Genomic DNA, 26,795 nt, shown 5'->3' with positions numbered 1-26,795 from the left:
TACACCTCTGGCTGGAGGGAAGGGGTTAAAGGTGCTGTTTCAACCTTTGCCTCATGTGCTTCCCTGCCCCTGGCCACAAAGCACTTAGGGAAGGGGGGGTCCTAGCTGAACTATTGCACCAGGGCCCATGAACCTTTAGCTACGCCCCTGGTTAGCAGTGTGCATTTGCTTGCTGCATTTTAAAGGATAATTCCTTAATTGGGGGAAGGATGATATATGTGATCCCCGTACATCTAAAAACATGAACTGGATTGCGTCTAAATACAGGACTCATACCAATCTACCACAGACATACAGTTTTATATACAGTATCTCACAAAAGTGAGTACACCTCTCACATTTTTGTTAATATTTTATTATATCTTTTCATTGGACAGCACTGAAGATATGACACTTTACTACAATGTAAAGTAGTCAGCCTACAGCTTGTATAACAGTGTAAATTTGGTGTGCCCTCAAAATAACTCAACACACAGCCATTAATGTAAAAAAACGCTGGCAACAAAAGTGAGTACACCCCTGAAATGGGTGTAAAATAATGGTGGCACTGGCTACACAAAATATTGACACTTTGGGCACAATTTGGCCATTTTCAATAGCAACAAAAGTAAAAAAAATAAAACGCCTCTGTGTTATCCATGCGATTTAGGTGTGTTTTTTGTGTTCTGTCCATATTAGTCACAGAAAAAATGCACCAAACGGATATGCCACTGACTATACTGGCTAGTCATAAATGCAGATATTAAAAGCTGAGACTTTCGCCAATATATTCCTGTCAGGAAAATATCGGAGGCCATCATTGCACCACGTCACGGTCACTCAGCATGGCAAAGGGTCCTACCACTACGCTACCTATGGTGTGAACACGGTCTGAAGGTGATGTAATCCAGCTCACAGCCAGGCTTCCACACAAACGCCTAGCAGGACAACTAGTGCAATGTGAACAAAGCCAAGACTGCAAGCCACGCCCATATCAGACCCTGTGATGGAGGTCACCAGGTGCAAAAGAGTGTTTGAATGCCAGGTAACGGCACATACACTACATATAGAACAAGACAAAAACACAGAAATATAGTGGCAATACTGGAGGAGCGGCTCAACCCCTAACACTGTAGCGTATTTTTCATTGGGGGAGCAGCACCACCGCATGTGGACCGCAGCAAACGACTATCCCCAGCAAAAAATGCATACGGTGGAGGATGTCGGCGCGGTCCACATGCACCACAAGGGCATCCTACACAAAACGGAGCATTGTGCGGATGTAAATATAATCATATAAATCACAGAAAAAAATGCACCAAACGGATATGCCACTGACTATACTGGCTAGTCATAAATGCAGATATTAAAAGCTGAGACTTTCGCCAATATATTCCTGTCAGGAAAATATCGGAGCCCATCTGTCCATATTAGGGCTAATTAAACATGTCTAAATAAGTGACACCAATTCTATGCATTTATACATGTGGGTGATAGAGAAATAATCCATAAAATAGTTCTAAATGTACATATTTCACATAGTTACCTAATAAATTAAATACGTAATAATTATTAGAAATCCTTTAAATGTATTGCTAAGTACTATGCTTTTTCATAATATACATTATGATAAAGATACATTTATCTTTATCTTTTTTTGTTTTTATATAATTTTTATATAATGTTTCTTTTTTTCATTACTTTCTCTTTCTTCTTTATTCTTTATCTTTCTCTCTTACTTTTCCTTTTATCTTTTATTCTCTTTTTTTCTTTGTATTTCGGTCTTTATTAGTTTTTTTTTGCAGATATATGGGGATTCTACTTCTATGTTATTTTCATCAGAGATTCTCCCAAGGGTTTGATATTCAGATTTTAGAGGTGTTTGTGTGTGTATATATATATATATAAGTTTTTAGATGTACGGGGATCACAGATATCATCCCTCCCCCAATTAAGGAATTATCCTTTAAAATGCAGCAAGCAAATGCACACTGCTAACCTCTGAAGAAGAGTTTGTCACTCCGAAACGCATCTGGTATCTTAGAGCAGTGTACTCAAGAATGCGGTATACCAACTGCGGCTTTTTACAGCATTTGAATTGAATACAATAGATCGCGACAACGCAATAGTGGGGAACGTCTGCGCTGACATCTTACGGCCAGGAGATCCAAGTGAAGCCACATACACTCGCCTAAAGAATTATTAGGAACACCTGTTCTATTTCTCATTAATGTAATTATCTAGTCAACCAATCACATGGCAGTTGCTTCAATGCATTTAGGGGGGTGGTCCTGGTCAAGACAATCTCCTGAACTCCAAACTGAATGTCAGAATGGGAAAGAAATGTGATCTAAGCAATTTTGAGCGTGGCATGGTTGTTGGTGCCAGACGGGCCGGTCTGAGTATTTCACAATCTGCTCAGTTACTGGGATTTTCATGCACAACCATTTCTAGGGTTTACAAAGAATGGTGTGAAAAGGGAAAAACATCCAGTATGCGGCAGTCCTGTGGGCGAAAATGCCTTGTGGATGCTAGAGGTCAGAGGAGAATGGGCCGACTGATTCAAGCTGATAGAAGAGCAACGTTGACTGAAATAACCACTCGTTACAACCGAGGTATGCAGCAAAGCATTTGTGAAGCCACAACACGCAGAACCTTGAGGCGGATGGGCTACAACAGCAGAAGACCCCACCGGGTACCACTCATCTCCACTACAAATAGGAAAAAGAGGCTACAATTTGCACAAGCTCACCAAAATTGGACTGTTGAAGACTGGAAAAATGTTGCCTGGTCTGATGAGTCTCGATTTCTGTTGAGACATTCAAATGGTAGAGTCCGAATTTGGCGTAAACAGAATGAGAACATGTATCCATCATGCCTTGTTACCACTGTGCAGGCTGGTGGTGTAATGGTGTGGGGGATGTTTTCTGGGCACACTTTAGGCCCCTTAGTGCCAATTGGGCATCGTTTAAATGCCACGGGCTACCTGAGCATTGTTTCTGACCATTTCCATCCCTTCATGACCACCATGTACCCATCCTCTGATGGCTACTTCCAGCAGGATAATGCACCATGTCACAAAGCTCGAATCATTTCAAATTGGTTTCTTGAACATGACAATGAGTTCACTGTACTAAAATGGCCCCCACAGTCACCAGATCTCAACCCAATAGAGCATCTTTGGGATGTGGTGGAACGGGAGCTTCGTGCCCTGGATGTGCATCCCTCAAATCTCCATCAACTGCAAAATGCTATCCTATCAATATGGGCCAACATTTCTAGAGAATGCTATCAGCACCTTGTGGAATCAATGCCACGTAGAATTAAGGCAGTTCTGAAGGCAAAAGGGGGTCCAACCAACACCGTATTAGTATGGTGTTCCTAATAATTCTTTAGGTGAGTGTATATACTATTATCCTGCGGACCATTCAAGTAACAGCTTCCCAAACACGTGGGACGCTGCACCAGCCGAGCAGGTGAATCTCAGCTACATTCCGGACACAGAGGCGGCCCGCTCATACAGAGTGGTAATGTAGACAGCGTGTTTGTAATAATAACATGAAATGATCTATGTGACAACAAAATAACTGCTACGATTATATGCGAATTAGGCACAAGTGACACTATGTTATGACTATAGAAGAGACATAATACTACTTCTAACAGTGTCAATTCATTTGCCAGTGGGACTACAAATTCAAGACATGATGTTATAAATATCACACTGGATATTTGTCCACTATATGTCAGCTACACAAATAACAAAAAGAGGAGCGCATTTATTTATTCAACATCTATAAATAACAGTACTACTCCATTTTTTCGCCAAAGAATCGTGGACACTTGAGATTTATTTTTTTGCTGCCCTAAATTGGAGGGTGTGATCTATTTTTAGTTTTAATTAGATGATTATGTCATTACAATAATTGTCTTCTTGATATTCTCTTATTTACTTTTCAGAGATTTTGAGATTGCATGCATATGTGCATCCCCATAGCATATAAGCTATTGCTAACCTTGATTGTGAGGCTGCAAATGCACAGCCCACTATGATATAGATGTATATACTGGTAATAATTTAATAATATATCCATTTCTGTTTTTTATTTCTATTAACATTCTATTTTTATCATTATTTTATTTTATTTTTTACATGGATTTTTGATAATAAAAACATATTTTTATATAAATAATGCATTTGATTATTCTATGCAAGACCAGATAACTGAGTGCCCTGCAATATATATATTTTAAATGACCACATAAGCAACACCTGGAGGCAAGGGTGGCCAGTACCAGAAACAACACAGGCACCTATTGATTCACAAGGAAAACCTGTCAGATCAAACCACGTGTTGCCAGTCTCAGAGATCTCCTGCCACTCACTGTCGCCGGGACGTCCGTATATCTCGGTACGTCCGTGACAATTACCTGTGAGGGGCCCGGCACATGAAGGGCCGGGTGAGAACTTGGTTAACCTCTTTAAGGGTTCATGCACATGACAGTATGTATTTTGCAGTCCACAAATCATGGATCTGCAAAAAATAATAACATCCGTGTTACGTCCGTATTTTCTGCAGATCCATTGTTACTGTACAATGCCTGCCCTTGTCCACAAAATGGACAAGAATAGGACATGTTCTATTTTTTGCAGAATGGACTTGCGGACATGCACACAGTCATTTCCATTTTCTTTGCAGCCCCATAGAAATGAATGGTTCCGCATACGGGCCACAAAAAAGGAGAAAGGAACGGACACAGACAAAAAAATACATTTGTGTGCATGACCCCCAAAGCAGAGACTGATGGGAACAACCTTTATCCATAGTTACCATCTTCCCAAGTTTGTCTACTCAAGTTAAGCTGGAACAAAAAAAAATCTAAACTATTAGAAAGAGAAAAAAAGACACACTGACAATAGCAAGTCATACAGTCTGAAAAATACTGTATGTCGTGAGTTTATTCATGTGACATTTTTATCAGTTGTTAGAAATGCCTCTTGGATTTGGATTGCATTACCTCTGACAACATTGGCAAGCTATTACATGTATCATATCATAATTCTGCTGTGAAAATCTGTCATCAGGGCATGTTACAATGATATTTTTGCTGATTTTCATTGTGCTTTCAAAATTAAAATTGGCCATTTGCAGTTGACTGGTTGTCATAAATGTTCCCCTTATATCTGTGTAAAAGTTTTAGGCAGATATAGAAAAATACTGCAAAGTAAGAGTGCTATCAAGAATAGAAGTGTTAATAGTTTATCAATTAACAAAATGCAAAGTGAATGAACAAATGAGAAATATTAATCAAATAAATATTTGGTGTGACCACCTTTTGCCTTCAAAACAGCATCAGTTCTCTTAGGTATACTTGTGCAAAGTTATTAAAGGAACTCGGCAGGAAGGTTGTTCCAAACATCTTGGAGAACTAACCATAGGTTTTCTGTGGATGTGGGCTTGTTCAAATCCTTCCATCTCTTCATGTAATTCCAGACAGTCTGGAGATCAGGGTTGCGTGGGAGCCATACCATAACTTCCTGGACTTCTTGTTCTTTTTTTGCTAAAGATAGTTCTTAATAGTATAAGGTGTATGTTTAAGGTCTTTGTCCCACTGCAGAATAAATTTGGAGCCAGTCGGACGCCTCCCTGATGGTATTGCATTATGGATAAGTATCTGCCTGTATTTCTCACCATTCTTACTTTGCTCTATTCTCACTTTAGCACAGTAGAAAAAATAAATAAATAAATATATATTTATAATTTATTTTAATAGACCTAAAAATTGAGCTGATCAGTTTATTCACTGAACACTGCATTTTACAAAGATTATACTATTTTATTTTATTTTTTTCAGATCCAGAAGCTCCTTACAGCTGGACAGATGATGACATAGCTGACCTTTATGATCAAACAACGGTCATCCTGGCTGCTGACGGTAAAGTCTTATTTTAGTTAAAGGGGTTCTCTCACTTCTGCAAGTGGCATTTATCATGTAGAGAAAGTTAATACAATGCACTTACTAACATATTGTGATTGTCCACATTGCTTCATTTGCTGGTTGGATTAATTTTTCCAACCAATCTAGCAGTGATGGTTGTGCTTGCACACTATAGGAAAAAGCACCAGCAAGATCACCACTGCTGGATTGCAGGGTGGTCGTAACCCCTGGATATGAACAATCCAGTAAAGGAGGCAATATGGACAATCGCAATACATTAGTAAGTGCCTTTTACTAACTTTCTTTACATGGTACATGTGATTTTCAAATATACAATAAATGTATAGTTTGTTAACTTAAAGGGGTTGGTCCAGATATTTTTTTTTATTCCTCCCCCACCCAGCAGTATCTGTGAGGAGACCTGCTGCCTGCCGCTCCATGGCTCCCAGACTGTCCCCACTGGGCCTCCAGTCCCTGCCTCTCAACTTCTGCATGAACAAGGCAACATGTGCCACTGTAGCCAATGCCTGACCTAATCTATGACTTATCCCCAAGCAGCACATCACTGTTGGGTCTCGTGCCGCCTGGGGACATGTCACCACTGAGGCCAGTTGTTGGCTGTAGGTAGACATGTGGGGACCTGTAAGTAGCCCAGTGAAGACAGCACAGAAATCTGGAGCAGGAAGTGAGCAGCAGGGAGCAGGTAAGTATAGATCTCTTCACAGGTACCGCTGGGTGGGGAAGGGGATTTGAGAAAAGAAACTTGGAAGCCCCTTTAACAGATGTCTGGCCACTGTGGTTTATTGAATACTGCAGCACATCACTTTTTTTCAAGGCTCTCAATGCAGTAATTAAGAGATGACATAAGGCTTTGTTCACACTATGTCCTATATGGCAAAAAATCTCCAAACACATACACTGAACATTTGGATAAGTATTCAGCAACTGCCCTGTTCTTTTTATGAAATTCTGTGCCCCTTTTTTCTCCAAACATACCTCTGATCATTTTGGTCAAAGAGTTCTATCTTAACCTCATCTGTTTACAGGACTTGTTTCCAAAATGCATCAGGCATTTTTAGATGTTCTTTTGCAAACTTCTGACTCAGAATTTTGTGGTGAGGGCACAGGAGAGGTTTTCTTCTGATGACTCTTCCACGAAGGCCATATTTGTGCAGGTGCCGCTGAACAGTAGAACAATGTACCACAACTCCAGTCTGCTAAATCTTCCTGAAGGTCTTTTGCAATCAGGCAGGGGTTCTGATTTGCCTTTCTAGCAATTCTATGAACAGCTATCTCTGAAATTTTTCTTGGTCTTCCAGACCTTCTGTTGACCTCCACTGCTCTTGTTAACTGCCATTTCTTAATTACATTTTGAACTGAGGAAATGTCAACCTGAAAACGCTGTGCTATCTTATTATAGCCTTCTCCTGCTTTGTGGGCCTCAACCATTTTCATTTTCAGAGTGTTAGGCAGCTCTTAGAAGAACTCATACCTGCTGGTTTTTGGGACACGGTTAGAGGACTCTGAGTATTTATAAAGGGGAGTGTGCAGGAACTAATCAAGGGGAAGGAGGGAGGAACTACTACCCTGAGGAGGAGCAAGGAGGATCTGATCCCATTCAGCAGTGTAAGGACTCTTAACCTTTCAAAGCAGCACTGTCACGAGTTGGAGGTCCCAGGAGAGACCACTGCGTCGTCAAGCAATAAACAAATGGAAATCAGGTATAGACACACAAGAGTTTATTGCACAAACAAAAACCAGGGAAGGCAGCACAGACAAAACATGAGCTCTATGTACCGTCAGCACAGTGGGAGAAAACCCCCACTGCGCCACTGTCTAGTAATACTCCAGAGGGGCTTGACTAAGCAACTCCTGGTATTCACTAGGGCCCCAGATGGTAGGGTTAGACTTTGCAGCAGGAAGTTGCCAGGGTCCACTCCAGATCGTGAACTGGACAGTGACAGCAAGAACGAATGGACAACAGGTACCAGAAGGTACCGATGGCACATAGGCAAACATAACATAGACGAGCAAATACAAACAGGGCAACTAATAACACAAGCAGGAGTACATAGCAAGGAAACAGGAGTGACAATGAGCAGAGAAGGACTTGCTCCACCAGTAGTAAACTGCATGGCCTTGCGCATGGCACTCTGCTGCAAAGAAAGGTGCAGCAAGAACTTGCTGAACAGAGACATGAATACACACAAGGTAACTAAAACATAACTGGCAGAACAGATAACAGAAACACAGGAAAGAGGACATCAAAGAGGACGGGAATGAACAAGTAGGAAACCCACAGAGCACAGACAGACAGACAGACACGGATCCCATGGGTCAGCAGCATGGGAGAGTGAGTACAAAAGGGAGCAGGACAAGACAACACACACCAGGAGAGCTGACCCAGAACTGAGGAAACCTCAGCCTTAAATACAGGTTCCATGGGTGCAGCAGAGAGGCCACACCCATGGAGCAGACAGAGAGGATTAACTCCTAATAGGCACACAGGGGAGTTAACCCATAAAGAACCACAAATCACACATCGGAACGGAACTGCAGCGAGAGCATAGACAGAAGGTCACAGCCAAAGGCAACGACTGACAAGCACACTAACCAATCCGCGCTTCAATTACTATCCTGATGCTAATTGGTTAGTGAAACAATGAGCTCCTCCGTCAGTCTCATGAGGGAAGCGCTTATTGGTTCCTGATACCGGTGCCGTGATCTCAGCCTCCACAGTGCTTCTGGCTGATTTAATTGCTAAGATTGGGATATCCCTCTCAGCAATGGGGAATAAACCTGCTAGAAGTACAGGTGGGGCTGAGATTTCTCCACTGTACAGATCAGGGAGAAGAGAGACCCTTACAAATGAAACTTACAGTATAAGTGCAGCACTGCCAGGCACATTTTTTTCTATTTGCTCCCCCAACAACTTGCTTTCATATGGCGCCCTAGACGCTTATCCTCACATACCCTTCATCCCATCCCTGGCTCTGCCTTTTTTTGCTCATAAGATACTGCTCCCCATTACTACAATTTAGGGGCTTTAAATGTTCTGAGCTACTTTTTGCATTTACCGTATTTTTCGCCCTATAAGATGCACCGGCCCATAAGACGCACCTAGGTTTTTGAGGAGGAAAATAAGAAAAAAAATATTTTGAACCAATAGGTGTGCTTTTGGTGGGTTTTGAACTAATTGTGGTCTGTGTATGGCACACTGTTATGGGGGATCTGTGGATGGCGAACTGTTATGGGGGATCTGTGGATGGCGAACTGTTATGGGGGATCTGTGGGTGACGCACTGTTATGGGGGATCTGTGGGTGACGCACTGTTATGGGGGATCTGTGGGTGACACTTATGGGGGATCTGTGGGTGACACTTATGGGGGATCTGTGGGTGGCTCTTATTGGGGTCTCTGGATGGCACTGTTATGGGGATCTGTGTATGACACAGTTATGGGGGGGATCTGTGGATGACACATATATAGCATCTTGATGATTAAGATGCTATATATGTGTCATCCACAGATCCCCTCCATAACAGTGTCCCTGTAGTGAATGACCCTCAATACAAGGGGTGGGGGTCGCATCTGCTTTTATAATGACAGCGGGGCCCGTGCAGTGACTGTATTCTACTACACGGGCCCCGCTCACTGTATAATCGTATCTGTATTCTATAATAGTTAATTGTGTATATAATGTCATCGCATAATCAGCGCTACTTACAACTAAAAGCGCTCGGTAGGCAGCAGAGAGGAGGGAGGAGGCAGGCCGGGAGGACGGGCGCTGGCAGCGTGAGTCACTACGTCATGCGCCCACGCCGCCTGCTTCATTCATAAAGTGGGCGGCGCAGGCGCGTGATGTAGTGAGTGACGCGCCGCCCGCTCGTCCTCCCGGCCTGCCTCCTCCCTCCTCTCTTCTACCTACCGAGCGCTTGCAGTTGTAAGTAGCGCTGATTATGCGATTACATTATATACACAATTAACTATTACAGAATACAGATACGATTATACAGTGAGCGGGGCCCGTGTAGTAGAATACAGTCACTGCACGGGCCCCGCTGTCATTATAAATGCAGATGCCAGCCCCCAGCCCCTCCTCCCTCACAGCTGATACACCCGCCGCACGGCATCGCGGCGGGTGTATCATTGAAAATACGGCAAAATCAGCAGCATTCGCCCCATAAGACGCACTGCTATTTTTCCCCCACTTTTGGGGGGGGGGGGGAAGTGCGTCTTATATGGCAAAAAATACGGTATATTTAAAAAAAATTAGTTTCGCGTTTGCCATTGGTCTCTTATGTAGTGTTAAGAAAACCAAAAATTATGGGTGACCTCAATTAAGACTTAACTTTTATTACACAGTTAAAATGTTGACCCAATAAAAGCGATTAATGAAACAGCAAAGTGCTTAACACAAAGCAGGGTGGATAAAAATCAATGATTTTTTTTAAAGAAATCAAAAAAATCTGATTTTTTTTTATTTAAATCGGATTTTTTTTTTATTTAAATCGGATTTTTTTTTATATAAAATGCTTTTTGAGGAAAATATATTACCATCCAAAGGTTATTCCATCATGAAATAAAGATTTAGTTTTTTAATTATGTAGAATAAGGCTGTACGTAGACTCCCATATTGTTGAATGGATTAGGCAGTGGCTGAGGGACAGACAACAGAGGGTTGTAGTCAATGGAGTATATTCAGACCATGGTCTTGTTACCAGTGGGGTAACTCAGGGATCTGTTCTGGGACCCATATTGTTTAATATACACTGCTCAAAAAAATAAAGGGAACACAAAAAGAACACATCCTAGATCTGAATTTATTAAATATTCTTCTGAAATACTTTGTTCTTTACATAGTTGAATGTGCTGACAACAAAATCACACCAAAAAAAAAAATGGAAATCAAATTTTTTAACCCATGGAGGTCTGGATTTGGAGTCACCCTCAAAATTTTAGTGGAAAAACACACTACAGGCTGATCCAACTTTGATGTAATGTCCTTAAAACAAGTCAAAATGAGGCTCAGTAGTGTGTGTGGCCTCCACGTGCCTGTATGACCTCCCTACAACGCCTGTGCATGCTCCTGATGAGGTGGCAGACGGTCTCCTGAGGGATCTCCTCCCAGACCTGGACTAAAGCATCTGCCAACTCCTGGACAGTCTGTGGTGCAACGTGACGTTGGTGGATAGAGCGAGACGTGATGTCCCAGATGTGCTCAATTGGATTCAGGTCTGGGGAACGGGCGGGCCAGTCCATAGCATCAATGCCTTCGTCTTGCAGGAACTGCTGACACACTCCAGCCACATGAGGTCTAGCATTGTCTTGCATTAGGAGGAACCCAGGGCCAACCGCACCAGCATATGGTCTCACAAGGGGTCTGAGGATCTCATCTCAGTACCTAATGGCAGTCAGGCTACCTCTGGCGAGCACATGGAGGGCTGTGCGGCCCTCCGAAGCAATGCCACCCCACACCATTACTGACCCAATGCCAAACCGGTCATGCTGGAGGATGTTGCAGGCAGCAGAACGTTCTCCACGGCGTCTCCAGACTCTGTCCAGACTCTGTCACGTCAGTGTGAACCTGCTTTCATCTGTGAAGAGCACAGGGCGCCAGTGGCGAATTTGCCAATCTTGGTGTTTTCTGGCAAATGCCAAACGTCCTGCACGGTGTTGGGCTGTAAGCACAACCCCCACCTGTGGACGTCGGACCCTCATATCACCCTCATGGAGTCTGTTTCTGACCGTTTGAGCAGACACATGCACATTTGTGGCCTGCTGGAGGTCATTTTGCAGGGCTCTGGCAGTGCTCCTCCTGTTCCTCCTTGCACAAAGGCGGAGGTAGCGGTCCTGCTTCTGGGTTGTTGCCCTCCTACGGCCTCCTCCATGTCTCCTGATGTACTGGCCTGTCTCATGGTAGCGCCTCCATGCTCTGGACACTACGCTGACAGACACAGCAAACCTTCTTGCCACAGCTCGCATTGATGTGCCATCCTGGATAAGCTGCACTACCTGAGCCACTTGTGTGGGTTGTAGACTCCGTCTCATGCTACCACTAGAGTGAAAGCAACGGCAGCATTCAAAAGTGACCAAAACATCAGCCAGGAAGCATAGGAACTGAGAAGTGGTCAGGTCACCACCTGCAGAACCACTCCTTTATTGGGGGTGTCTTGCTAATTGCCTATAATTTCCACCTGTTGTCTATCCCATTTGCACAACAGCATGTGAAATTGATTGTCACTCAGTGTGCTTCCTAAGTGGACAGTTTGATTTCACAGAAGTATGATTGACTTGGAGTTACATTGTGTTGTTTAAGTGTTCCCATATACTATTGGACATTTCACTTTTACTATCCTATTATCTCTATCTTATATGTGTAGCTTGATACCAAGGGTGTTGTTTGTCACCCATCTTGGGTAATTATATATAAGTTTACTATATTATCATTATTTCTTATTTTCTTGTGTGTAGATCAGCCCAGGTGATTCTTTAGGGTCCCCTATTACACAGGTTTACCCCGATCCAGGGACACTAGGAGGCACGAGAAACGGGATCGCCCCTATCGGGGCGGCTATTCCATAATTAGGTAGGGCCACTACATTAGGGCCAGAATTAGGGTTACCACCCCTAAGCAGGTTCCATTAACATTTACTAACATTATCGCATATCGTGCTAGTTAACACCCATCTGACCCTAGTTTTTTGATTTATTTTTCTCTTTTTTTCAATTTACTATCTAATTATATTAAAGGGATGTATTGACTATTTTATATATTATTATTAAAAGTTATATTTTAGAATGATGGTACTGCTGTGAATTCCTAAACTGGTACATGGATTGCAGGACAAAACTTACCAGGAAAGATTAAAGGACCTTAACATGTATAGCCTGGCTATGAGCTGAGCGCTGCCATTGGCCAGCGCTACAGCATAGGAGAAGAAGACGCCGGCAGGATCAAGTGGGTGGAGCCTAACTTCTTACATACCGGAGGCTATACCGGGCGAACGGAGCGGCGCCCGGGGATAACAGTAAGTGCAGCGGGATCCCTGGGCGCCGCTCTACACTCCTGTATAGTTAGTTTAGAGGCTTTCCTCTGGTGAAAGGTCCTCTTTAAAACACTTTTACTTATACAGGCCATTCTGAGATAGTTTTTTTCATCACATATTATACTTCATGACACTGGTAAAATGGAGTCAAAATTCTTTTTTTTTATTTATAAAAAATACCAAATTTACCAGAAATTTTGAAAAATTAGTAAATTTCCAAGTTTTAATTTCTCTACTTCTATAATACATAGTAATACCTCCAAAAATAGTTATTAATTTACATTCCTCATATGTCTACTTTGTTTGAATCATTCTGGGAATGCTACTTTATTTTTGGGGGAAATTACAAGGCTTGGAAGTTTAGAAGAAAATCTTAAAATTTTTCTGAAAATTTCTAAAACCCACTTTTTCAGGACCAGTTCAGTTCTGAAGTCACTTTGTGAGGCTTACATAATAGAAACCTATATAGAATAATAGAATTACCCCATTTTACAAACTATACCCCTCAAGGTATTCAAAACAGATTTTACAAACTTTGTTAACCCTTTAGGTGTTCCACAAGAATTAATGGAAAATAGAGAGAAAATTTCAAAATTTCACTTTTTTGGCAGATTTTCCATTTGAATCTATTTTTTCCAGTTACAAAGCAAGGGTTATCAGCCAAACAAAACTCAATATTTATGGCCCTGATTCTGTAGTTAACAGAAACATCCCATATGTGGTCGTAAACTGCTGTACGGGCACACGACAGGGCGCAGAAGGAAAGGAATGCCATACGGTTTTTGGAAGGAAAATTTAGCTGGACTGGTTTTTCGACACCATGTCCCATTTGAAGCCCCCCTGATTCACCCCTAGGGTAGACACTCCATAAAAGTTACCCCATTTTGGAAACGACGAGATAGGGTGGCAGTTTTATTGGTACTATTTTAGGGTACATATGATTTTTTGTTGCTCTATATTATACTTTTTATGAGGCAAGGTAACAAGAATTAGCTGTTTTGGCACCGTTTTTATTTTTTGTTATTTACAACATTCATCTGACAGGTTAGATCATGTGGTATTTTTATAGAGCAGGTTATTACAGATGCGGCGATACCTAATATGTACCGGGACATCATGACGTACCAGTACGTTATGTGTCCCCAACAGGTTAAGAATGTTCTCTAGTTTCTCAAGCGTAACCCTTTCCTCCTCTAAAAGTAAGTGCATGAAATGGAGCGAGCTTTTAGTAGCTTCCTCCTCCCACTTGCTCATCAAACCCGCACTTCTACACCTACTAGCTGGTGTGAGTGTTATGCATAAGCCCCTTGGAACTATCTGAAATTTTATATAGTTCTCCAGGGACTGGACCTCCCACTAGGAGGTAATTTGCTCTTTATACACCTTGGTCAGCTCTTTAAAGTCCACCTTGAAAGAGGGGGTATACTTTTTTTTGAGAAAAAGCCTTCTCTGAGAAGACCTCACTGGCTTCACTAAGCCATTGATTCCTTTCAAGGCCCGTTATCAAGAATCCTTTCATGCCCTGCTAAAAACAAAACTAACTCTTTAAACAACCATGGGAAAACAATGGTCAATCTTAGGTCACAAACAGATGGGTACCCAAAAATTGAGCAAAGAAAAACTAAAATTATGGGTTACCTCAATTAAGACTTAACTTTTATTACACAGTTAAAATGTTGACCCAATAAAAGCGATTAATGTGATGTGTTTGTAAATCCGGTTTCATGTGATTTAGAGAAGTTCTCGCTAAATCAGAGGAGATTTAACTGCACAAAAGAGGAATACAGGGCCCTAGTGAATTTGGCAAATAATAGGGAAATAACAATTAATCCTTCTGATAAAGGAGGGGACATTGTGAAAATGGAAACTTTATGATATAGAGGATTGGTCATCAATAAAAATAATCTTGGAAAACCCTTAAAGAGGACCTTTCAGTAGTTTAAAAACTAAAAACTAACTATATCAGTGGGCAGAGCGGCGCCCAGGGGTCCCCCTGCACTTACTAGTATGTCTGGGCGCCGCTCCGTTCGCCCGGTATAGGCTCCGGTGTGTGCAGCTCCCTCTTTTGTACGGGGCGTTTTTGTATTAGGGTTGCCCCTTGCTGCAGCGCTGGCCAATCGTAGCGCACATCTCATATCCTGGGACTCCAAACTAAGGAGCATATAGGTGAGCCCTATAAAACCCTAAGAGCTCTCCCTGACTGCTATGCCCATACAAGGGTCTGAATGGTAGACGATTGCATGCCCACGTACCTAAGACTGTGTGACACCTGAAGACCCTATAATAGTGAGGGGACACGACCACCGGCTCCCTGCACTTAATACGGCGGGAGTCAGGGTCACCTACAATCAAGCCAGCAAGGAAACACAAATAAAGAAAAAGACTTATCTTAGCAAACAGCAGCAGCAGCCTCCAGCAGTGAACACCTCATCCAGGAAGTACTGTAGTATAAACCGCAAAGTGAGGCAGTATGGGAGGGAATATAAAGGGAGACAATTAGTCTAAATAGGTGACAACTGGGAGAAGGAAAGGAGATGACAAAGTGAAACCAAAACAAAGAATGTCATGCAAGAGGTAGAGAAGAACGTCTGCCAGACCTTCTCACAGAACTGGCGGTGACACTTGGTGATCCTTCATTTTAGTTTGGAATTAAGTTCTTAAAAATTATTATTAAGGATCCTACACTTGCCATACACTCACCTAAAGAATTATTAGGAACACCTGTTCTATTTCTCATTAATGCAATTATCTAGTCAACCAATCACATGGCAGTTGCTTCATTGCATTTAGGGGTGTGGTCCTGGTCAAGACAATCTCCTGAACTCCAAACTGAATGTCAGAATGGGAAAGAAAGGTGATTTAAGCAATTTTGAGCATGGCATGGATGTTGGTGCCAGACGGGCCGGTCTGAGTATTTCACAATCCGCTCAGTTACTGGGATTTTCATGCACAACCATTTCTAGGGTTTACAAAGAATGGTGTGAAAAGGGAAAAACATCCAGTATGCAGCAGTCCTGTGGGCAAAAATGCCTTGTGGATGCTAGAGGTCAGAGGAGAATGGGCCGACTGATTCAAGCTGATAGAAGAGCAACGTTGACTGAAATAACCACTCGTTACAACCGAGGTATGCAGCAAAGCATTTGTGAAGCCACAACACGCAGAACCTTGAGGCGGATGGGCTACAACAGCAGAAGACCCCACCGGGTACCACTCATCTCCACTACAAATAGGAAAAAGATGCTACAATTTGCACGAGCTCACCAAAATTGGACTGTTAAAGACTGGAAAAATGTTGCCTGGTCTGATGAGTCTCGATTTCTGTTGAGACATCCTCTGATGGCTACTTCCAGCAGGATAATGCACCATGTCACAAAGCTTGAATCATTTCAAATTGGTTTCTTGAACATGACAATGAGTTCACTGTACTAAAATGGCCCCCACAGTCACCAGATCTCAACCCAATAGAGCATCTTTGGGATGTGGTGGAACGGGAGCTTCGTGCCCTGGATGTGCATCCCTCAAATCTCCATCAACTGCAAGATGCTATCCTATCAATATGGGCCAACATTTCTAAAGAATGCTATCAGCACCTTGTTGAATCAATGCCACGTAGAATTAAGGCAGTTCTGAAGGCAAAAGGGGGTCCAACACCGTATTAGTATGGTGTTCCTAATAATTCTTTAGTTGAGTGTATATCCTGTCATTGGTTCCCACCAACCATGACAGCTGGGTCATCTCCAGCCCCTCCCAGTAATTCATCCATCAGCACCACATGCCGAACTCTGGCACTACACAGACAGCAAATAATTTTGTTGAGGCAGTCTTGGCAACAAATTATATCTACCGTATCAGTCTTCCTAATTGTAGAATCCCCATAACCATTAGCTGTCTTGCCCTACCTGCATTATCATGCCATTACTACTAGCTGGACTTTTCTCCCAGCTGTTAGGGTGAGCAGCATCCACTAGAGCTGCCATTTTCTAAAACTCATCACCCAGCTTAGCAATTTTGTTTGCAAGCACAGAAACATTAATGGCCTTCTTTTTCTGGAATCCTTTTCTACTCCCCCTGACTACATTAACAAAGCTACTTGCCTGCTCCTCCTGACCCATATATTTGACCTCCATTTCTACTCCAACAACTGCTTGCTTAGTGTGCAGCATGATCTCAAGACTGTCATCACCCTCAGTGTTGGATATTGCTCTTTCAGATCTCTAATTATCCCAGTTGCAAACAGCAGTGAAGAGTAATAATCATCGGATAACCCCTTATCTCCTGTTTTAACTTTAGTTTCTTAACTTCACTTAATCCAAAGTCACTTTGTGAAGCAAGTCCAGTGAGCTTGCTTATAGCTTGGATCTCTAGCAATTGTATCCTATTTCAAATAGAGGGTCAGTCTCCAAAATATTTTTCTCCTTATACCAGGCTGTCATTCAGAAGCTAATTGCTTTTTTCAGCAGGGACATTAAATTACATAAAAGCCATAAATTACAACCCACACAAATAATAGCATTTAATACAGTAAGTAGCAAAGGTAATTACAGTGAGAAACGCCATAAACAACTGTCAGAGGACCTGTCAAGGAAGTGAATATATTAGGCAGTAAGTGATCAGGTAGTTCTTGAAGTTAATCATTTTGAAAAAATGCAGGAAAAATGTAAGAAAGTGAGCAACTTTGACAAGAGCCAAATTATGATAGTTAGATGACTGGCTCAGACCATATCCAAAACATACCTCAGTACAAGGGAGGACAATCGTTGAACTGGTAACAAGGTCATGAGCACCCAAGGCTCATTTATGTAGATGGGGAGTGAAGGCTAGCTATCAGGTCTGATGCTACAGAAGAGGTACTGTACCACAAATTGCTGGAAAAGTTAATGTCCACTTTGACAGCAGAACACACAGCTCATTGCAGCTTGTGAGGCTTTATCTCCACAGACTAGCCTAGCTGACCCATCCTCTACCAGGTATTCCTACAATGGACCGCTTGGTGTGTCTGCAGTTTTAACCTGGTAAGTAATGGCACCAGAATGCAACATGGAAGGAAGGCAGTCAGGAAATATGATATAAAGTATTTTGGATGCCTTTTTTTGCTATTTTTAACAGAATGTAGAAAATCCCTGTTTTACATAGTTTTTAGTGTCATTATGAATTTTATTATGGCCACTATCTTTAGCTGGTGCCTTCTAGAAGGCTAGGCACTGAGGCAGGTGCCTAGTGTCTGGTAAGACAGGAACTCAAAATTCTAAACAAGTGATAAGTTTATAATTATATCCTAAGTTACAAATAAAACATAGATTGACAATTTAGGCTACTTTCACACTTGCGTTCGGAGCGGATCCGTCTGGTGTCTGCACAGACGGATCCGCTCCTATAAAGCAAACAATGGTATCCGTTCAGAACGGATCCGTCTGCATTATATTTCAGAAAAAAATCTAAGTGTGAAAGTTAGTCAGACGGATCCATCCTGACTTTGCATTGAAAGTCAATGGGGGACGGATCCGTTTGAAATTGCACCATATTGTGTCAACTTCAAACTGATCCGTCCCTATTGACTTACATTGTAAGTCTGGACGGATCCGTTTGGCTCCGCACGGCCAGGCGGACACCCGAACGCTGCAAGCTGCGTTCGGGTGTCCGCCTGCTGAGCGGAACGGAGGCCAAACGGAGCCAGACTGAGGCATTCTGAGCGGATCCGCATCCACTCAGAATGCATTGGGGCTGTACGGATGCGTTCGGGGCCGCTTGTGAGAGCCTTCAATCGGAACTCACAAGCGGAACCCCGAACGCAAGTGTGAAAGTAGCCCAAGTCTGTTTTTGGATATTTTCACACTAGCATTTTGCTGGATCCGGCAGGGTTCAGCTAAAACGCTTCCGTTACTGATAGTAAAGTAGTCAAACAGCAAAATATTTCCAGCTCACCTGCTCCACTCCATAGGCGTGCAAGGAACCCAGGATCAGGGAAACAATTTCTTTATGAACAAAAAAATCCAGCACATGCACTACGGATGAAATCCAGCTTTTTTATTGTGATTCTTTTAATAATTCCATGAGCTGATCAGAGCGCTTTACGGTCTAAGCGTTTCGACAAACAGTTTTGTTCCTGAACCATCTGCATCTGTTATGAACGGATCCGGTTGTATTATCTTTAACATAGCAAGGACAGATCCGTCATGAACTCCATTAAAAGTCAATGGTGGATGGATCTGTTTTCTATTGTGTCAGAGAAAACGGATCCGTCCCCAATTACTTGCATTGTGGGTCTTGACGGATCCATCTTGCTCCGCATCCCATGACAGGAAGAAAACTGCAGCATGCTGCGTTTGCTCTCCAGTATGGGAACGCAACCAAACGGAACAAAATGCATTTTGGAGCATTCCGTTCTGTTCAGTTACGTTTTGCCCCCATTGGCAATGAATGGCGACAAAACGGAAGCGTTTTTTTCCGGTATTGAGACCCTATGACAGATCTCAATACTGGAAAATAGAAACACTAGTGTGAAAGTAGCCTTGTTAGTTAGATCACATAAAATCATATCCTCCTACCATGGGCAGAGTGTAGCTCCCAATTAAACAAATAAAACTCTTAAGTGCAGTGCAGTGCATTCAGAAAGTCTTCATACCCTTTCAGTTTTTTCACATATTGATATGTTGTGGCCTTGTGCTAAAATAAAATAAAAATCTGCACTCAATACCCCTTAATGAGAAAGTGAAAACAGAATTTTAGAAATGTTTGTAAATGTATTAAAAAGGGAAAACTGAAATTTCACATAGGCATAAGTATTCAGACCATTTGCTCCGCCGCTTGACATTTAGCTCTGGGAGCCTGTCATTTCTCTTGATAATCTTTGAGATGTTTCTACAGCTTGATTGGAGTCCAACTGTGGTAAATTCAGTTGCTTGGGCATGATTTGGACACCGCTGTCTGTATAAGGTCTCACAGCTGTCAGTGCATATCCCAGCAGACAGAAAAAGCCATGAGGAGGAAAGAAGAAAAGAACTGCCGTTAGAGCTCAGAGACAGGATTGTGTGCACAGAAGGGTACAACAAATATCTGCTGCACAGAAAGTTCCCAAGAGCACAGTGGCCTCCATAATTCATAAATGGAAGAAGTTTGGAACAACCAGGGCACTTCCTAGAGCTGGCTGCCCCACCAAACAAAGTAATCAGGAGAGAAGGGCCTTGGTAAGATAGGTGACCAAGAGACCAATGGTCACTGTGCCTGAGCTCCAGATATCCTACAAGCAGATGGGAGAAACTTCTAGAGGGTCATCAACCATCACGGCAGCACTCCACCAATCTGGACTTTATGGCAGAGTTGCCAAAAATAAGCCTTTCCCCAGTAAAAGACACATGAATTTTTGCAAAAGAGCACCTAAAGGACTCAGACTGTGAGAAACAAGATTCTCTCTTCTGGTGAAACCAAGATTGAACTTTTTGGCCTCAATTCTAAGTTTCATGTCTGGAGGAAATCATACACTGCCCAATACAATCCCGACAGTGAAACATGGTGATGGCAGCATCATACTGTTGAGATGTTTTTCAGTGGTTGGGATAGGGACACTGGTTAGAGTTGAGGGAAAGCTGAGTAGAGTAAAATACAGAGATATTGTTAATGAAAACCTGATCCACAGTGCTCTGGACCTCAGACTAGGCCGAAGGTTAACTTTCCAACAAGACAATGACCCTAAGCATACAGCCAAGTCAACACAGTAGTTGCTTATGGGCAACTCTGGGAATTTCCTTCAGTGGCCCAACAAGGTGGTGTGAAAAAAGGTCTGAAGACTTTCCAAATGCTCTGTAGGTCTTTCTCAGTTTTTACTGGAGTTTTCCTTTTCAATACAGATCTTATAATAGAAAGGAAAACACTGTATTACCATTGAAATTTCACTTATTTTGAATTCATGCTTGAAGAACATCTGCCATCAGGAGTAACCCTATTAAACCAGACATAATACCTGGCAAGGTTGATCCTGATGAGTAAAGCAATACCTTAATTTTCAATTTTCATTTTGCCATTGTCAAGATTACTAAGAAGTGAATTAGATCTTTGGTGCCCCCATGGACTGGCTCAATCCCATCAAAGCATAGGAGCTCCTCTGTCCTGCACCTTTTGTCACCTCCCACTGTCCCCTTGATTGACAGGGCTAGGCATCTCACTTGGCCCTGTAATCTCACGCCTGTGCCATAGTCTACATTGTCTATGCATGTGCACTGCATGTGGCTCTGTTTCCCCAGTAGTGCAGAAAACTACTTTCCTGGAACAACGCCACTAGTGCGCATGTCCTCTCAATGCGCGCAGACTTAGATACAGTAAACCAGAGGGAGTATAGATGGTGATACTGATGCTTGCTCTAAATACTAGATCTACTAAAAATAATAAATGTGATGACTACAATAACACTTAGCTGCATCGCGTATTTGCGCAGGATGTCAGTAAGCAGGGAATTCCCCTCCACATTGACATTGGTGGAGTGGTGTTAGGTAAGTATGCAGCACTGAGCCGCATTGGATAATATATGAAAGTCATTTTCATCTATATGATGTACTTCTAAGTCGTTTGACAATTGATTTGTCAATCTTGCGATTGAGTCTATTTATATCACGCTAGCAGTGTCCCCCTTCAAACCCATGAAGAAGCCAGGTTAGCTGGCGAAACATGTCGGGGGGCAGTTTTAGGAATCTCTTGACTGTTGTCCTCGTTCAAGCATCATGCAGCAGCAATAATTATACTAGGGTGATCCATCTTCTTAGTGAGCCAGTCAATTAACTGGCCATAAGTTGAGTTGTTAGTTATCACTTAAAGGGCTTCTGTCACCCCACTAAAGTCATTTTTTTTTCTTGGGCTAGTTAAATTACTTATAATGCGATATATGAAAATATAATGGTGTTACTTACTTTGATTCAGCAGTTTCTTCTAAAAACGAAGTTTTATAATATGTAAATTAGGTCTCTACCAACAAGTAGGGCGGCTACTTGCTGGTAGCAGCTGCAGAAAACCGCCCCCTCGTCGTGTTGATTGACAGGGCAAGCCGGGATCTCCTCCTCCGGGCCAGCCCTGTCGGCATTTCAAAAATCGCGCGCCTGTGTTCATTCGGCGCAGGCGCTCTGAGATGAGGAGGCTCGCCTCCTCAGAACTCCCTCAGTGCGCCTGCGCCGATGACATCACCGAAATAGAAGACGTCATCGGCGCAGGCGCACTGAGGGAGTTCTGAGGAGGCGAGCCTCCTCATCTCAGAGCGCCTGCGCCGAATAAACACAGGCGCGCGATTTTTGAAATGCCGACAGGGCTGGCCGGAGGAGGAGATCCCGGCTGGCCCTGTCAATCAACATGACGAGGGGGCGGTTTTCTGCAGCTGCTACCAGCAAGTAGACGCCCTACTTGCTGGTAGAGACCTAATTTACATATTATAAAACTTTGTTTTTAGAAGAAACTGCTGAATCAAAGTAAGTAAGACCATTATATTTTCATATATCGCAATATAAGTAATTTAACTAGCCCAAAAAAATTTTTTTACTTCAGTGGGGTGACAGAAGCCCTTTAAGTGGTAGTGCAGGAAGTGTGCACATCCCTGCCACCATTAAACTACTCATATACAGTATGTAAGAAGAGAGAGTTAGAGACACCGTCATTAGTTATTTTTATTATCTTTTTGGTTAGCTCACCTTTTTGATTTTTAATATGATGTCAATAAAAATTATATTTTAACATAGCTTAATATATCTGGGTCAAGTTGGGTAGTTTGCCTATTTAGGCTGTTTTGTGAATATTGTTTAATACACCTACATCCAGATAGGGTCCTTCTTGGGCATTTGTATCCATACGGGCTCAGGCTCATCCTTCAATGCACTGAAGACCCAATTTACATATCTCTAAAATGTGATTTACTGTATCTCTGGAACAGCACAACAGAGACACATGATTAAGGTATTGTTTTACTCAATACGATCAACCCTACCAGGCATTATTCTTGGATTTAGAAGGTTGATCCTGATGACAGATGCTGTTTAATGCAGAGTAAACGCAACATTTAGGGTCTTTAAATTTCCTGTATGTATTTTGTATATTTGCTTGCCAAAACTCCTAGGAAATGGACTTATAAAAATGCCGACCTTTGTATTTTTCAGTATTTTATGATGATGACCTCACTGATGCACTGTTCAAAACTCTTGACCGAATCACGCATGCAGTGACAAGACTTTGCACAATATATTTATCTATAGAAAGAAGGTAAGAATGATACTTCTTGTACAGCAATAACTAACGATTTCATTGTGCATGTTCCACATGTGACTCAGTCCATAAATGCTGAGACTAGACCAGGGCAAGATTGCTCCCTTTATCATTCATTCCAGTATGGGAAAGTCAAAGGGAATGTCTCATGTATTTGGTTTTGGCTTTATTAAATGGGTTTTGATATTGATTGCCGACGTCAGGAGTATACTAGGCTGGCTTACAGCTAGGCAGGGGAGGAGTTACCGCTGAGTAACGCCTGGGGGACTGGGCACTTGCAGCGATAGACACTGCCCCTAGGCGTTGTAGCTCATTTGAATATAGCTTCAAATTTCGTTTTTGGACCATCAGAGAAGCAGACAAGGCAATAAAAGGTAACATTTTTGAACTCTGTATGTGACCTACAGTGTGATTTGAGTAGTTTTACATGAGTAAAATAGATGACAGACTCCCTGTAAGCCTCCATAATACCTAGTTAGGCCCCTGGCTTAGAACGTTGTGTACATTGGCAAATCTCTGAGCAGTGCCAAAGGGTTTAAATGTTGCATAGAGCCATTTCTTTCCGGAAATCATCACTGATCTCACATATATTTGTGACATTTTAGATGATCATTTTTGGATCCACCCTTCTAAATTTTGTTAGAAATGATAGATGGTCTGCTAGGCTCATTGGTATCAAATATCTAGCTTGAAATACCATTTACATATTGAGTCATGGTACATAAAAATAAGAGTGCTTTCTAAATGCATTGCATTATCTATCTTTTTGAATCTCGAGTGCAGTCTGTAGTCCCAAACCTAGAAGTATTTCTTGCTGACAAATTTATGTAATGTAACCTGACATAGAAATCCCATCCCACTACATTTTCGGGACGCAGCTCTGCTTTAAGGCATGTGTCTGAGAACAAGCATTCAGCTTGTTTATAGTGACAGCTAGCAGAACTGTGAATGCAGCTCTGCAGGATAATATAGGATGCATTGTTTATCAGTACAAAATACACTACTCGAAAAATTAAGGGAACACTAAAATACCACATCCTAGATCTCAATGAATTAAATATTCCAGTTGCAAATCTTTATTCATTACATAGTGGAATGCGTTGAGAATAATAAAACATAAAAATGATCAATGTAAATCAAAATTAATATCCCAGGGAGGTCTGGATTTGGAATGAGGCGCCGGATGTTCTCCTGAGGGATCTCCTCCCAGATCTGGATTAAAGCATCAGTCAACTCCTGGACAGTCTGTGGTGTAATGTGGCGTTGGTGGATGGAACGAGACATGATGTCCCAGATGTGCTCAATTGGATTCAGGTCTGGGGAACGAGCAGGCCAGCCCATAGCATCAATGCCTTCATCATGCAGGAACTGCTGACACACTCCAGCCACATGAGGCCTGGCACTGTCATGCATCAGTAGGAACCCAGGGCCCACTGCACATTCATATGGTCTCACAATGGGTCTCAGGATCTCATCCCGATGCCTCATGGCAGTAAGGGACCTCTAGCTAGCACATAGAGGGCTGTGCGGCCCTCCAAAGAAATACCTCCCCCCACCATTACTGACCCACTGCCAAACTGGTCATGCTGGAGGATGTTGCAGGAAGCAGAACGTTTTCCAGGCGTCTCCAGACTCTGTCACGTCTGTCACATATGCTCAATGCGAACCTGCTCTCATCTGTGAAGAGCACAGGGCGCCAATGTCGAATCTGCCACTCTTGGTGGTCCCTGACAAATGCGAATCGCCATGCAAGGTGTTGGGCTGTAAGTACACTTGTAAAGAAAACCGCAGCACTCTCCAGCCTTGAATTTCCAGAGGATTATTCACCAGCAAAAATGCGACTTTTCGACCTGTGTGGTCTTTTTCAAGCAACTGACAATATGAACAGAACCAGATACATATACCCTCTAGTACAACACCGATTTGTGGACGTCGGGCCCTCACACCACCCTCATGGAGTCTGTTTCTGACAGTTTGAGCAGACACATGCACATTTGTGGCCTGCTGGAGGTCATTTTGCAGGGCTCTGGCACTGCTCCTCCTGTTCCTCCTTGCACAAAGGAGGAGGTAGCGGTCCTTCTGCTGGGTTGTTGCCCTCCTATGGCCCCCTCAACGTCTCCCTGTATCTGCTCCATGCTCTGGACACTGTGCTGACAGACACTTTCTAACCTTCTTGCCACAGCACACATTGATATTTCATCCTGGATGAGCTGCACTACCTGAGCAACTGTAGACACCGCCTAATGCTACCTCTAGGGGTGAGAGCAATGACAAAGTACAAATGCGACCAAAACAACAGCCAAAACAGAGAAATGGTCTGTGGTCTCCACCTGCAGAACCACTCCTTTATAGGGGTTGTCTTGCTTATTGCCTATCTTTTCTACCTGTTGTCAGTTCAATTTGCACAACAGCAGGAGAAATTGATTCAAAATCAGTGTTGCTTCATAACTGGACAGGTTGATTTCACAGAAGTGTGATTGACTTGGCTTTACATTGTGTTCCCTTAATTTTTTTTTGAGCAGTGTATTTAATGGTACGTCAATTCAGGAGGCCTACCAAATGAATGATAATTGTGGATATTCTTCAGGAGTTTGTGGTGTAAAAGAGTGTGGTTACTAAATGGGTCAGGATTTGGGGCTTCATCTCATAGAGAGCACTTACTGCTTCATGGTTCTCCCCAAGATTATTGTGTATGATAAGAGAATTATGTGAATATTGGCGTGTTGGTCTTGTTCAAGGCTTTTACCGATATGAGGATGAAGATTATAACATTTACAGATGCAGCCAGCCTTATCTTGACTCCAGGTGCGCCAAGATGGTCACTTCACCATGAGTTGTATTACTGAAAGGTGATTTTGTTGAGTACGGGTGGGTTCACACTAGCGTTATGGAGTCCGTTATGGCTTTCCGTTATAACAGGGTTATAACGGAATCCATAGGATGGAATGCAAAACGGAAGCCTTTAAGAGGCATTCTGTTTTGCTCTGTCCTAATAGATGTCTATGGGAAAACATAACGGATCCGTCTGGGTCCCGTTATGCAAGACGGAAAACAAAGTCCTGTCGACAGGACTTTGTTTTCCGTCTTGCATAACGGGAACCAGACGGATCCGTTTTGATTCCCATAGACTTCTTTTAGGATGGAGAGCAAACGGATCCGCCCTTCCGTCTTATGGATTACGTTATGTTCCGTTATAACCCTGTTATAACGGAAAGCCATAACGGACTCCATAACGCTAGTGTGAACCCACCCTTAATGTGTTAAACCAGTCAATATAACTTTGGCTACATCTGTAGAATCAGCCTTTCAGCAGCCAATACCTAGTAACCGCAGCAAAGTAAATGAAGGGAAGTTTGAGGCAGCAGCAGGCCCCATGTAACATAGCAATTTGCAGACTACAAATTAAATAACGGAACTCTAAAACATCTGGTTAGCTTCTTTCTCCTGTCCCGGTGAGGTTGGAAATGTTGTCACAGCAAAGTAGAATCATGTATTTTTCTGGTCTCGCATGAAATAGCTCCTGCTTTTTTTTTTATGTCCTGATATCCGGAGAAACATCCATTCAAAACATTACCGCATGTAAAATGGGGACTGG

At 42.6% G+C, this 26,795-nt stretch overlaps 1 protein-coding gene across 2 annotated transcripts in view; it reads left to right on the top strand.

Moving 5' to 3' along the window:
• The window catches only part of METTL22 (methyltransferase like 22), a 307,308-nt gene that overhangs the window by 264,996 nt on the left and 15,517 nt on the right, over positions 1 to 26,795 (top strand). For both annotated transcript variants that reach the window (XM_040440780.1, XM_040440779.1), the window contains 2 exons: positions 5,836 to 5,916; positions 23,095 to 23,197. In XM_040440780.1, coding sequence (XP_040296714.1) covers positions 5,836 to 5,916; positions 23,095 to 23,197 — 184 coding nt within the window. The remainder of the gene's footprint in view (positions 1 to 5,835; positions 5,917 to 23,094; positions 23,198 to 26,795) is intronic.

This window comes from Bufo bufo, chromosome 7 (genome assembly GCF_905171765.1).
Source record: "Bufo bufo chromosome 7, aBufBuf1.1, whole genome shotgun sequence".
NCBI classification, from domain to species: Eukaryota; Metazoa; Chordata; class Amphibia; order Anura; family Bufonidae; genus Bufo; species Bufo bufo.
This window is presented reverse-complemented; position numbering and strand designations above follow the sequence as displayed.